Here is a 14,296-nt window from a genome sequence, read left to right on the forward strand (position 1 = left end):
AACAAGAGCATGAAAACAATGCAACTCTAACACACGTGCCTGATCCCAGATCTGTTTGTACTTGTTTATAGCCAACTCTTTTGGCCGTTGTTACGACCACGTGTTTGTTTGACATAACAACAGCCACAGGAGCTGGCTCTAACAGATCTGGGACCAGGTTACAAACTAGGTCTAACTACCTTATCAGAACATCTACTCTCGCCGTATAATGTTTGAGAAAATCCTGATGAAAGTGGCCATTTTATGCCCTTTTTAGACCTACTGTATATATGCCTCCTGTAAGACCTTATGATCTGTACACGATACAGACATCTTGTCGTCAATATACTCCTTATAGTGTACCATATGGAGTATGTCTTGATTATGAAATACATTTTTTTATTTTTTTAACATTCATTTATTAAACATTAAATATTCATATAAATTTCTGAATTTTTTCTTTATTTTTTATTTAGTTCATTTTAAGACATTGTTTGGAACAATATACTCTACAAATACATCACATTACCAGAGTGGGCTCTCTGATAATTTAAGTTATGGTACATTTTATGAACACCACTAACACAGTGAATGGGAAAATGGATTCAAAAAGAACTCCCTCTGCTGGTGATTTGCTGAATGTGCAATCATGTGATTGGTTAATGACCTATAATGTACATTTCTATGTATAAAATGGGTTATATCTTAAAGTACCAGAGAATCCAATCTGAAATTTGACATCTTTGAAGAGTATATTGTTGAATTAATATTCATATTTTTTGTTATGTTGGGTAAAGTAAATGTGGTAACACTTATTTCTGAATCTAGATGTACTCCATATTTGAGAGGACACTATAATGAGTATATTGACTCCAAGATGTTGTCTGTATCATGTAAGGTAAGGGTCATAGGGTCTTACAGGAGGCATGTATAGCTTTAAAAAGAGCCTAAAATGAACAATTCCCTCATGATTTTCTCAAAAATAGTTTGTGATACAAATGTCAAAATGACCTTCCTCACAGATTCTATGTGAGAATTGCCAGAACAATCTGCTATACCAAAAATATTTCTGGGCTATTCTGCTGTGGAATGTACCAATTAGTACATGAATAGACTGCTTCAGTCAGTTGAATAATGTGACTCAGCCCAGACCCTGATTAAAACAATGGTGACTAATTAATTCCTCCCAGATCCAGATCACTACATCACGAGGACTGCTGATGGCCTGGCTAATGTGTGACTGGCGTCAGGAGCAACCACTCTCCTCACACGCGTACGCCTGGGGCTGCTGGAACTGTGTGGAATGCATCTTAGAATGAATCATAGCATTAAAACAGCCAACAGAGACCCCTAAGGTTAAAGTGATACTTGGGATTCTGGCAATGAGGTCCTTTATCTACTTCCCCAGAGTCCGATGAACTCTCGGATAACATTTGTATGTCTCCGTGTCCAGTATAAAGGAAGTTAGATGTAGATAGCACATTGCCTGGAAGTATATGGGTGATGCTAGTTAGCGTTGGCTCACGAAACTACATGTAACTTCCTTCATACTGGACACTGAGATATTCAGAACGTTTGGACACCTTCTCATTCCAGAGTGGCTACTTTGAAGAATCTAAAATATTATTTAGATTTGTTTAACACTGTTTTGGTTACTACATGATTCCATATGTGTTATTTTATAGTTTTGATGTCTTCACTATTATTCTACAATGTAGAAAATAGTAAAAATAAAGAAAAACCCTGGAATGAGAAGGTGTCCAATCTTTTGACTAGTACTGTATACTTAACAGTATTATATTAGTGCATTCGGAAAGTATTCAGACCCCTTGACTTCTTCCACATTATCCTAAAATGGATTTAAACATTAAATATACACACACATTACCCCTTAAATCACAAAGCGAAAACAGGTTTAGAATTTTTTCAAATTTATTAATCATTTTTAAATAATACCTTATTTACATATTCAGACCACAGTAAAAAGTACATGACAGCCCTCTGAGTTTTCCAAAAGGCACCTAAAGACTCTCAGACCATGAAAAACAAGATTCTCTGGTCTGATGAAACCAAGATTGAACCCTTTGGCCTGAATGTCAAGCGTCACGTCTGGAGGAAACCTGGCACCATGGATGTTTTTTAGCATCAGGGACTGGGAGACTAGTCAGGATTGAGGGAAAGATGAACGGCGCAAAGTACATAGAGATATTTTGGTTTCATATGACCATATGACATTCTCCCAATCTTCTTCTGGATCATCCAAATGCTCTCTAGCAAACTTCAGACGGGCCTGGACATGTACTGGCTTAAGCAGGGGGACACGTCTGGCACTGCAGGATTTGAGTCCCTGGCGGCGTAGTGTGTTACTGATGGTAGGCTTTGTTACTTTGGTCCCAGCTCTCTGCAGGTCATTCACTAGGTCCCCCCGTGTGGTTCTGGGATTTTTGCTCACCGTTCTTGTGATCATTTTGACCCCACGGGGTGAGATCTTGCGTGGAGCCCCAGATCGAGGGAGATTATTAGTGGCCTTGTATGTCTTCCATTTCCTAATAATTGCTCCCACAGTTGATTTCTTCAAACCAAGCTGCTTACCTATTGCAGATTCAGTCTTCCCAGCCTGGTGCAGGTCTACAATTTTGTTTCTGGTGTCCTTTGACAGTTCTTTGGTCTTGGCCATAGTGGAGTTTGGAGTGTGACTGTTTGAGGTTGTGGATAGGTGTCTTTTATACTGATAACAAGTTCAAACAGGTGCCATTAATACAGGTAACGAGTGGAGGACAGAGGAGCCTCTTAAAGAAGAAGTTACATGTCTGTGAGAGCCAGAAATCTTGCTTGTTTGTAGGTGACCAAATACTTATTTTCCACCATAATTTGCAAATAAATTCATTAAAAATCCTACAATGTGATTTTCTGGATTTTTTTTTCTCATTTTGTCTGTCATAGTTGAAGTGTACCTATGATGAAAATTACAGGCCTCTCTCATCGTTTTAAGTGGGAGAACTTGCACAATTGGTGGCTGACTAAATACTTCTTTGCCCCACTGTATAGATACTGAATAGTATTATACAGTAGATATATAGATACTGAATAGTATTATACAGTAGATATATAGATACTGAATAGTATTATACAGTAGATAAAGATACTGAATAGTATTATACAGTAGATATAAAGATACTGAATATTAGCATGCAGTACATATATAGACACTGAATAGTATTATACAGTGGATATAGATATCATAAAATGAGAGGTACAGTATGTATAATTAGAATTTAATACAAATACTCTCACACTATATAAAAAGTATTTATTAATTGACCTCAAAGTAGTGGTGGTAGTAGTAGTAGTAGTAGTAGTGGAGGTAGTAGTAGTAGATAATGTGGTCTTACCTCTCCAATGGAGGAGGGGGTAGCTCCTATCAGCTGTTGTACTAGTACTACTAGTAGTAGTAGTGGTAGTAGTAGTATATACAGTTGAAGTCGGAAGTTTACAGACACCCTAGCCAAATACATTTAAACTCAGTTTTTCACAATTTCTGACATTTAATCCTGACAATAATTTGGAAGTATGCTTGGGGTCATTGCCCATTTGGAAGACCCATTTGCAACCAAGCTTTAACTTCCTGACTGATGTCTTGAGATGTTGCTTCAATATAACCACATAATTTTCCTTCCTCATGATGCCATCTATTTTGTGAAGTGCACCAGTTCCTCTTGCAGCAAAGCACCCCCACAACATGATGCTGCCACCTCCTGTGCTTCACAGCTGGGATGGTGTTCTTCGGCTTGCAAGCCTCCCCATTTTCCCTCATAACATAACGATGGTCATTATGGCCAAACAGTTGTATTTTTGTTACATCAGACCAGAGGACATTTCTCCAAAAAGTATGATTTTTGTCACCAGGCGCAGTTGCAAACCGTAGTCAGGCTTTTTTATGGCGGTTTTGGAGCAGTGGCTTCCTCCTTGCTGAGGGGCCTTTCAGGTTATGTCGATATAAGACTCGTTTTACTGTGAATATAGACACTTTTGTACCCGTTTCCTCCAGCATCTTCACAAGGTCCTTTGCTGTTGTTCTGGGATTGATTTGTACGTTTCGCACCAAAGTACGTTCATCTCTAGGAGACAGAACGCGTCTCCTTCCTGAGCGGTATGACGGCTGCGTGGTCCCATGGTGTTTATACTTGCATACTATTGCCTGTACAGATGAACGTGGTACCTTCAGGTGTTTGGAAATTGCTCCCAAGGATGAACCAGACGTCTGGAGATCTACAATTCTTTTTCTGAGGTCTTGGCTGATTTCTTTAGATTTTCCCATGATGTCAAGCAAAGAGGCACTGAGTTTGAAGGTAGGCCTTGAAATACATCCACAGGTACACGTCCAATCGACTCAAATGATGTCAATTAGCCTATCAGAAGCTTCTAAAGCCATGACATCATTTTCTGGAATTTTCCAAGCTGTTTAAAAAGGCACAATCAACTTAGTGTATGTAAACTTCTGACCCACTGGAATTGTGATACAGTGAATTATAAGTGAAATAATCTGTCTGTAAACAAATGTTGGAAAAATGACTTGTGTCATGCACAAAGTAAAAGTCCTAACCGACTTGTCAAAACTACAGTTTGTTAACAAGAAATGTGTGGAGTGGTTGAAAAAATAGTTTTAATGACTCCAACCTAAGTGTATGTAAACTCCCGACTTCAACTGTAATGTGGTCTTACCTCTCCAATGGAGGAGGGGGTAGCTCCTATCAGCTGTTGTAGTACTAGAAGTAGTAGTGGTGGTAGTACTAGTAGTAGTAGTATATAATGTGGTCTTACCTCTCCAAGGGAGGAGGGGGTAGCTCTTATCAGCTGTTGTTGTTGTCGTGGTAGTAGTAGTAGTAGTAGTAACAATCATTTTTATGGGAGCATCATTTGTGGAGAATATTTATTTGACCCAGACAATTAGTAACAGCATCATGATGATCTGTTTAACATGATGACATCACAGGGGAAAGAAACCGATGACTGATCATAACAGAAACCAGTATTGAATCACAGTCTGATTTGGCAAACAAAAGCTGAACATGCCAGTGCTTCCCCTACATTCATTTAGCAGCGGCGGGCCGCCACACCAAAATAAATATGAATACGGTAAAAACGTTTTCAGTGTGAACTTTAAACGACTAAAACCCAGATATAAAGTATGTCGAAAAGATAATGGAGCTATATCTTTTTAAATAAGATCATCTTTGAGAACTAACCATCACCAAAATAAAAACTAGACAGTCATAGAGAATCTAAAATGTTAGAAATGGCATGGCATGGGGCCCCAATAGATTTGTTTTATTAAGAACGTTTTAGTTATACGGCATAAGCCATGGCAAAATGTGTAGAATTCCAGGAAATTATCTTTTTTTTTTTTTTAAATACCAAAAATTCTCAGCCCCATGAAAGTGTATAATTGCAAGAAACTCTTTTAAAAACGGTGGCCACGCCCACTACCACACCCAGAAGCATTATTACCTACTAGCTACAGTGTATTGTTGTTGCGTTTTAGATTTAAGTTGGTTGGTGTTGGGTTTGTTCTTTCAGCCGTTTCTGTGTTGTTTCTCAGTAGACAGGGGCAATAAGTTCTCAGGTAGAGGCGTTTGAACTTAGTGCTGCTTAAGCAGTAAACAATTGGGTCCACTAGACAATCCATGTGGGAAAAAACTATGAAACCATCATAGACCTGAACAGCTATATTCTCAGCATTCTGTAGATCCATGGCTCTGACAATCAACAGAACAATTCTAGCTATGGTACAAGGCAGGAAACAGAAAGAAAAGACCAGCATGACAGAGGTGACCAGAAACACTGCTCGGCGCAGCTTGGTCGTGTCACCTACTGTCTTCTTTTTGAGTCTGTTGACAATGCGGACCGTGCAGTAGACCAACACAAAGAAAGGGATGAGAATCTGGGTGAAGAACACAACCTCTCTCAGAGTGTCAGTGACGTCCCCATGACTGCTACAGCAGCCAGTCTTCAGTATGGTGGGGATTGTCAAAGGGAGCAGTACTAGCCAGATCATGACAGATATATGAGGGGACTTTTTGAGGACAACGTCCTTGTTCCCAGGATGAACCACGTTGAAGTAGCGATCGAGTGAAATGACAGCCAGGAAGCCGATACTGGCGCCTCGGTTCAGGAACAGCATGAAGAGCATGGCTTTGCAGATGGTTCTGTCCACACTCTGCCGCTCTCCGTGAAGGAAGTTGTACGTGTTCACCGGCAAACAGCCGAGCAGAAGAAGGTCAGCCAACACGAGATTGAACAGGAAAAGGTTGTTGGAGTCCCGTTTCCAGAACTCCAGCTTGAAGATGAAGAGGTAAAGCACTGAGAGGTTAAGAGGCAGAGCCAGGGTGAACTCCACAATCATCACAGAGGCGTAAAATGTGTACAAGGGCAGATTATCCGCTGTGCAGCTATCATTCAGAAGATCCTCTTTCATAATATGAACTGTCAAAACCTGTCCCGTTTACAGTCAAAGTCTGAACCTGTCCGAATCCTTAAGAAGGAAAAGCAGTCCTCCAGAGTCCTCAACGCCAAGTGAGTCTGTTTAAGGGAAGCTCCTATTCCGTGTGCAGACTTGGTGAAACTGAAGGACTGTACTTCAGTCTGGAAGTAATTCCCCCCAGGCAGCAGTGGTAAATTGTTCAGACTTGTTGGTAGAGCACCTTCCATTCCTGAGTAGGCGAGTCACCACAGGACCAATAGATAAGCAGCTGGTCCCATGAGGGATTGAGGATATAGTGGAAGACATTGCATCAACACACAACAACTATTTTTTCCCATATTTGTCATATTGGGGCGGCAGGTAGCCTAGTGGTTAGAGCGTTGGGCCAGTAACCGAAAGGTTGCTGGATCGAATCCCCGAGCTGACAAGGTAAAAATCTGTCGTTCCGCCCCTGAACAAGGCAGTTAACCCACTGTTCCTAGGCCGCCATTGTAAATAAGATTTTTTTTCTTAACTGACTTGCCAAGTTAAATATCTGTATATAAGTGACCTTTTTTCCTTTGCTACATATTTCCTGCTGAATTCCTACATGAAGTAGGCCTAAGTAAGTGCAGGGGCGTGCTGCTGGTTACACAACACATCCGTGGGAATTAAAATGTAGTTGAGGCTGTCATAACACGTCTTGATTGATTAAACACACAGAACTACAAGGTGAAGACACAGGCAGTTCTTACCTGGAAGTCATAGAAAACCTCATGAGCAGGAATGTTTTATTTTGATTCATTGATTTCTTGTTCTAATGTTTGTTTACCTCCCAGGGCTCCGCTGTGGTCCAGACTCCTCCTCTTCAGGGCCCGTGTGGTGAGAGTCAGAGGAACCAGGATGGAGAACAACCATCGCCATGGAGACACCGGCTGGAGAGTGCCTGGAATGACAGAAGGTCAGCTATACACACAGGTACGCATTGAATTAGGTTATAGCTCTAGATAATAGTGTTCCATCAAGCAGTGCTTCCTCCTCTTGAACAAACATCTACTACTGAAACCAGCTCTCCTTGTCTATACTCTGGAATGAGGTGAATAGAAGCCTCTCACTTTTAGGCAGGGGGGCAACAGAACTAGGTGGGGGGAGGGGGGGGGGGGCAACAGAGCTAGGTGGGGGGGGCAACAGAACTAGGTGGGGGGGGCAACAGAACTAGGTGGGGGGGGCAACAGAACTAGGTGGGGGGGGCAACAGAACTAGGTGGGGGGGGGCAACAGAACTAGGTGGGGGGGGCAACAGAACTAGGTGGGGGGGGCAACAGAACTAGGTGGGGGGGGGCAACAGAGCTAGGCGGGGGGGGGGGGGAGCAACAGAGCTAGGTGGGGGGGGCAACAGAACTAGGTGGGGGGGGGCAACAGAACTAGGTGGGGGGGGCAACAGAACTAGGTGGGGGGGGCAACAGAACTAGGTGGGGGGGGCAACAGAACTAGGTGGGGGGGGGCAACAGAGCTAGGCGGGGGGGGGGGGGGAGCAACAGAGCTAGGTGGGGGGGGCAACAGAACTAGGTGGGGGGGGGCAACAGAGCTAGGCGGGGGGGGGGGGGAGCAACAGAGCTAGGTGGGGGGGGCAACAGAACTAGGTGGGGGGGGGGCAACAGAGCTAGGTGGGGGGGGGGGCAACAGAGCTAGGTGGGGGGGGCAACAGAGCTAGGCGGGGGGGGGGGGGGGGAGCAACAGAGCTAGGTGGGGGGGGCAACAGAACTAGGTGGGGGGGGGGCAACAGAGCTAGGTGGGGGGGGGGGCAACAGAGCTAGGTGGGGGGGGCAACAGAACTAGGTGGGGGGGGGGGGCAACAGAGCTAGGTGGGGGGGGCAACAGAGCTAGGTGGGGGGGGGGGCAACAGAGCTAGGTGGGGGGGGCAACAGAACTAGGTGGGGGGGGGGCAACAGAGCTAGGTGGGGGGGGCAACAGAGCTAGGTGGGGGGGGGGCAACAGAGCTAGGTGGGGGGTGCAACAGAGCTAGGCGGGGGGGGGGGCAACAGAGCTAGGCGGGGGGGTGGGGGGAGCAACAGAGCTAGGCGGGGGGGGGTGGGGGGAGCAACAGAGCTAGGAAGGGGGGGGGGGGGGCAACAGAGCTAGGGGGGGGGGGGCAACAGAGCTAGGAAGGAGGTACCAATCTTGTTTATATAGTGTTGAGAGAAAGTTTCCACCCTTTAGCATTGTCTCTATTTCTGCAACAAAACATGTTCTCCCCTCTTATGGGTAACGGTGAGAGCATGTGAGCATGTTTTGCAGCCTCTAAACTTCTCACTCATCCGTATTCATGATTCATTCATGTTTTTTTTCTTAATCATGGCACTATCAGGATTAATTTAAGTGTTCTGAAACATCTTCTATTCTTACTTATATATGGGACCAAATACTAAACTTTTGACTACATTAATCCACTTTGAGCTCATTAATCTAGAGATTCACATACTTTTTCCCACGAAGAAATGTTGGATACATTTTCTCAATAAAGAAATTCAAAAGTACAATAGTTTTTGTGTTATTTGTTTAAATCAGATTAACTTGATCTATTATTAGGAGTAGGACTTAGATGAAGATCTGATGACATTTTAGGGCACATTTATGCAGAAAAATATATATTTTAAAGGGTTAACAAACTTTTTATAAACCAACTATGGTAGGGAAAACACTGGACATACTGACAAGGTGTGTGTGAGCATGTGCACGCACGTGTGTCTTACCATAATATGTGCTGGCTGTGATGGAAATGATCCAGAAGAAGAGGGAGATGGCCAGGGTGGCACACAACACAATCATATCAGTCATCATCTTCAGGTATTCTTTCATTAGTATCTCATCCTCAAAAATCATTGTGGAAGAAGTGAATAGAACCTGTGGAAGTCATCGACATTACCTTAGGCACTTGTTTAGTTATATGACAGATGGCTTACAGGGGACAGTTAGTAGCCTGGTCCAAGGTCTGTTTGTACTGTCTTGCCAACTCCTGTGGGCACATTGACACACCAGGCAGATCTAGGACCAGGCTAGTCTGGGCAGACGCTGGTGGGCTTTATGGATCTCCATCATAAACCCACTAACAGCTGCCCAGGCTAGGTAGGACCAGGCTAGGTAGGACCAGGCCATTACCCCTAAAAACGTAAGACTGACCGGACAGCGCCATATGTCGCTAGCCAACTAGCTAACTAACGTTAGATGTCTACTGGTGTGGAACTAGCAGCTAGCTAGCAAGCTAATACGTCAGAAAGTGGGATAAAGAAAATAGGGTAAAGGTTGCACCTGAAGTAGCCGAAGCCATGGCTTGTGTATCCTGCTTCTTCCATTGTGGAGAAGTGCCAAAACAACTAGCTAATGTAACGTGTCCCTATAAGATAACTTAGCGAGATGAGACGATTCACAGCTGTCACAGTACTGTAGCGTAGTCAGATTTCAAAACACAGGATTCTTTGTTTATCTTCTGTGGATGTTTTATGGCGGTTGGAAACCAACTTTAAGGTGCATTACCGCCACCAACTGGACTGGAGTGTGGACCAAAGACAGGGAATGTCTAAATCCTACCCAATTTTCTCAACTCCCTAAGAAAACGTAATGCATAATGAAATACTACATTCCCTTATGATTTCCCAGCGGGTCACTTTCATTGTTGACTGAGAACTGGATGTGGATTTAAAGAAATAAATGCGTATTTCCGCTAATCTGTCAGATTAAAGCTTCAGTGCTCATATTTCATAAAAATAAATGATTCACCAAACACAAATCCATCAATACGTTTGAGTAATAAATACAAAATCAAATATATTATTGAGCGTTTATGTGATTTTTTTCACTATTAGGATATCCATGTATTACTTACATACATTTAAACATCATGAATTTCAGGGGCCTCATGTATCAACCATGTGCAGGCACAAATCTGTGCATAAACCATGCGTGGGATCATTTCCACGCAAAGTGTGAGATTTATCAATATGAACGTTTGCTTGAGTGTGACTGAGTAAATTTACGCACAGCCATAAACATGCGTAGGCACAGTGCCAAGTGGTGGATTAAGGGAACTGCTTGTCAAGCGTGTGGAAAATATATGTTGGAAATGTGTGAAATTTTTTCGAGGAATAATTACATCATTTTTCGATTGAATTGTATTTCAATTGTGAATTCATGCAACACATACATACATATTGACAGGCTATATATAATTTGACCACATCGGTGCATTTGTTATGATAATAATCCATATAATGTACAGTAATATGTTAAATTAAAGGCAAGTGTTAAAGTTAAACCATTGTAGAAATACTATAAAAGACTGAGATAATGGAAATCAAATGAGAGATGGCTTATCATGCGCTGTTAGAAGATCTGGCACACACTGCATTTCGCAGAGCGCGTTTTTAGAGACCGGTGGTACTTTTTACAGAAAGTACAGATTGATTTATCAGATATCGTTCGCCAAAGAATTTGTTCTTAACTGACTTGCCTAGTTAAATAAAGGTTAATTAATATATATATATATATATATATATATATATTTATAGGGGGCCTCATTTATCAATATTGCTAGAAACTATTCTAAAATATTACTTATGAACGGAATGTAGAATGTTCCTACGCATAGAAAAAGTGTGATTTGTTTATATAAAATAAATAAACAAATCACACTTTTTCTATGCGTAGGAACATTCTACATTCCGTTCATAAGTAGTATTTTAGAATAGTTTCTAGCAATGTTGATAAATGAGGCCCCTGATATTTTATAAAGAGTGTAAACCAGGCATGTTATAGTGGCTAGCGTGGCACATGGAGATGTGTGAAACTTCCTCCTTAGCCTAGGTGTCCCGCTTGCATCACCTCATTAGCTAGCTGTTGAGGTAACATGACCGTTCTTTTAATGGAAGAAGGCTGAGGTCCCGAGTTCGCGTCAGATGTGGATCGAATCCGAGGAAGTGGTACTAGCTAAGCAAGTACCGAGACAACCTTTCCACTAGCCTATTTTACATGTTTAATATACTTATGTACAATTAATTCACCTGTGTGTCAATATAAGAGTAGTCATTAGCAGGCATTGGCTATTACTGCGATTTCATAAAACGATCAACTTTCAGTTCCAGGGAGTGGAGTGGTCTTCTGTTCAAATAAAAGCTAAACATAACACTCTTTCTACAAACAAACTCACCATCAATAGTTTACCATCAAAGTACAATAGTGTGTACACTATAAAGCATTATGGTTAAAAGCCCTTGTTACCTACCCAAATATAACGAAATTGTCTGCTGGTCGAAAATCCTCTATCACTAGCTTCTGAAATCAAATAGTCATAATGACTTTTTATTAAAGCGGACTTGGATTCACCCTGAATCAAAAAGCATGTCAAATAATTTGTCGTATGACGTGATATCAAGAAGCCCCCGCCACTGACTGAGGACTCTTTGATTGAGCCCTCTAATACCAGGAAACTTCATAGCTGTTTTCCTGTAATACCAGGAAACCACGGCTTCACAGTGGCGTGTTGGTTCCAACAGTTCAACCACACGGACATTATCTCAGAAGTATGTCGTTAAAATATTTATTAGTTCCAATTATTATTTTCAATGTGCCCTGCCTTCTAGAAAGACGAACTGAAAGACATACATTACATTTATATACATTCATAGAGGGTTTAGACCGTATCTAAGTCAGAGTAGTAACCACGTCTGTTCTGTGGGACATCTGTGGGGGAAATTCTTGCAACATGAATTAAGGAATAGGCCAATCAGATTTGCAAATCCCGCCTGATAAAGCCCCAGGCTGGACATACTAATTAAGTAATAGGTCTATCAAAGTTGAAAACCCCCGATAAACCCCAAGGCTGGACCGAGACTAATTAATGAATAGGCCTATCAGAGTTACAAAACACCCAATAAAACCCCAGGCCTGGGCCTAGACAACAGTGGACTATTTCAAGAGTAGAACAGGATACCTGTAGTTACAATATCCGCCCAGTAGAGGGGGATCTCACCCCACTTTGAATCACATCAATCCATGATCAATGAATCCACTCAATCCAGATTTCCATCCAGATTTCAACCCATGTATTCTGCTCAGTCTAGAACATCAATATAAAGGATATGACAGACACACATTATACTCATAATGACTAAGCACTCTCAAGCAGTTGGCGTTTAAGTGATAATGCCCGAGAAGCTGGTGTTTGGAGGATATATTGACACGGGGGTGTAGTTCGTCGAGGGCCGGCAAACCGTGCCAATATATCCTCCAAACACCGGCTTCGACGGCATTATCACTTTTATACAATGGGTTAGCAACATATTCAAATAATGATTGACATATTTTCATTAAAAACATTATTTTTATTAATTTATTCATACTATTTCATCCTTCCACAAGATATAGTCCCAACACAAATCTAGGGTTGTTGCTACCTAAACCCGGCTGGTCGTTCGTTCTATCGGTTCGGTTGCCAGAGACAGGACCCAATCGTTAAGTCTTTATGTCTGTATCTATGGACGTTACCCAGTCGTTCCTTCTAAAAGTTCCATTCCATACTGGCTGGCAAAGTTCTTATCCCGTGCTAGCTAGCTAGCTAGCCAACTATGGCTAACTTACAGTCACGTCAAACAGTGCAGCCAGAATAACAACAGTAGCTGCATTTTCATTTGTTTAAGCTGTTTTCTAGCGACATTTATTTGGATACATCAATAACAATGAGCTAATGTGGAGCGATTTTGCCTGGCATAGAAAATGTGCTCAGTCGTCAGGACACTGTTGTTCAGAGGAGCTAGCTAACAACACAGCTAACAACACAGCTAACACAATCACTTCAAACTGAAGATGGAAAGTCTGAAAACTAGCTGCACTTCGTTTCGTTTGACTTTTTTTCAATTGACATTTCTTTCCATATATCCATCAAAATGATGCCAGCTGATTCATGATTTTGACTGGCTGATAGACCAGGTAGCTACTGTATTTGATTAACTATTTAACTAGCTATTTATCTGTCTTATGGCTTGGGGTTAGAAGCTGTTCAGGGTCCTGTTGGTTCCAGGCTTGGTGCATCGGTACCGCTTGCTGTGAGGTAGCTGAGAGAACACTCTATGACTTGGGTGGCTGGAGTCTTTGACAATTTTTAGGCTCTTCCTCTGACACCTTGTCTGGTATAGAAGTCCTGGATGGCGGGTAGCTCGGCCCCAGTGATGTACTGGGCCATACGCACCGCCCCCTGTGACGTCTTACGGTCAGACGCCGAGCAGTTGCCATACCAAGAGGTACAGAAGTATAACTTCTTGAGGATCTGAGGGCCCCAAATCTGAGCAGCCTCCTGAGGGGGGAAGAGATGTTGTCGTGCCTTCTTCACGACTGTGTTGGTGTGTGTGGACCATGATAATTCATTAGTGATGTGGACACCGAGTCAACATTCTCTTATGTGTGGACCTCCAACCATCTTTGTGGTAACATTTGAAAGTTTACATTTCAATTATATTCCTATTTTAGTACATTAATCAGGCGAAACGTGACACCCACCCTGTATTCAAGAGCATGTTGTGTCTCAACTGATGGTGGGCCCAACACAAAAACCTAAGATGATGTAAGATAGTGACTAAGCTACAACATATGTGAATATGAAAACAAATCGAAGTTTACACGTTTTATATAATTGATATGTAAGGTTAAAAAAAATCTATTTTGTCTCAAGAAATTATTTTAAAACGTTTGACAAGTTCCGTGTTTGTAAGCTTTTAAATGATACCGTTTATCTTTTCCAGTGATGAAGACATGTATGTCTCATGGTATAGTGGGGTATGTCTCATGGTATAGTGGGGTATGTCTCATG

General features: G+C 42.1%; 2 protein-coding genes across 2 annotated transcripts in view; both read right to left on the reverse strand.

Moving 5' to 3' along the window:
- LOC139533589 (transmembrane protein 19-like) overlaps nucleotides 1-9,928 on the reverse strand; it is a 41,936-nt gene extending 32,008 nt beyond the window's left edge. The window contains exons 1-3 of the mRNA XM_071331738.1: nucleotides 9,748-9,928; nucleotides 9,192-9,342; nucleotides 7,272-7,385 (exon numbers count right to left, since the gene is read on the reverse strand). Of these exons, the coding sequence (XP_071187839.1) occupies nucleotides 7,272-7,385; nucleotides 9,192-9,321 (244 nt within the window). The 5' untranslated portion in view covers nucleotides 9,322-9,342; nucleotides 9,748-9,928. The remainder of the gene's footprint in view (nucleotides 1-7,271; nucleotides 7,386-9,191; nucleotides 9,343-9,747) is intronic.
- LOC139533590 (hydroxycarboxylic acid receptor 2-like) lies at nucleotides 1,894-6,944 on the reverse strand. Its single transcript, XM_071331739.1, has one exon. The coding sequence runs from the start codon at nucleotides 6,452-6,454 to the stop codon at nucleotides 5,495-5,497; it is 960 nt and encodes a 319-aa protein (XP_071187840.1). The 5' UTR covers nucleotides 6,455-6,944; the 3' UTR covers nucleotides 1,894-5,494.
- Nucleotides 9,929-14,296: the final 4,368 nt, after the last annotated feature.

This window comes from Salvelinus alpinus, chromosome 11, assembly GCF_045679555.1.
Source record: "Salvelinus alpinus chromosome 11, SLU_Salpinus.1, whole genome shotgun sequence".
Classification (NCBI taxonomy): domain Eukaryota; kingdom Metazoa; phylum Chordata; class Actinopteri; order Salmoniformes; family Salmonidae; genus Salvelinus; species Salvelinus alpinus.

Coding starts and splice junctions, on each gene's coding strand:
- LOC139533590 (XM_071331739.1), bottom strand. CDS start 6,454: ATGAAAGAGGATCTTCTGAATGATAGCTGCACAGCGGATAATCTGCCC.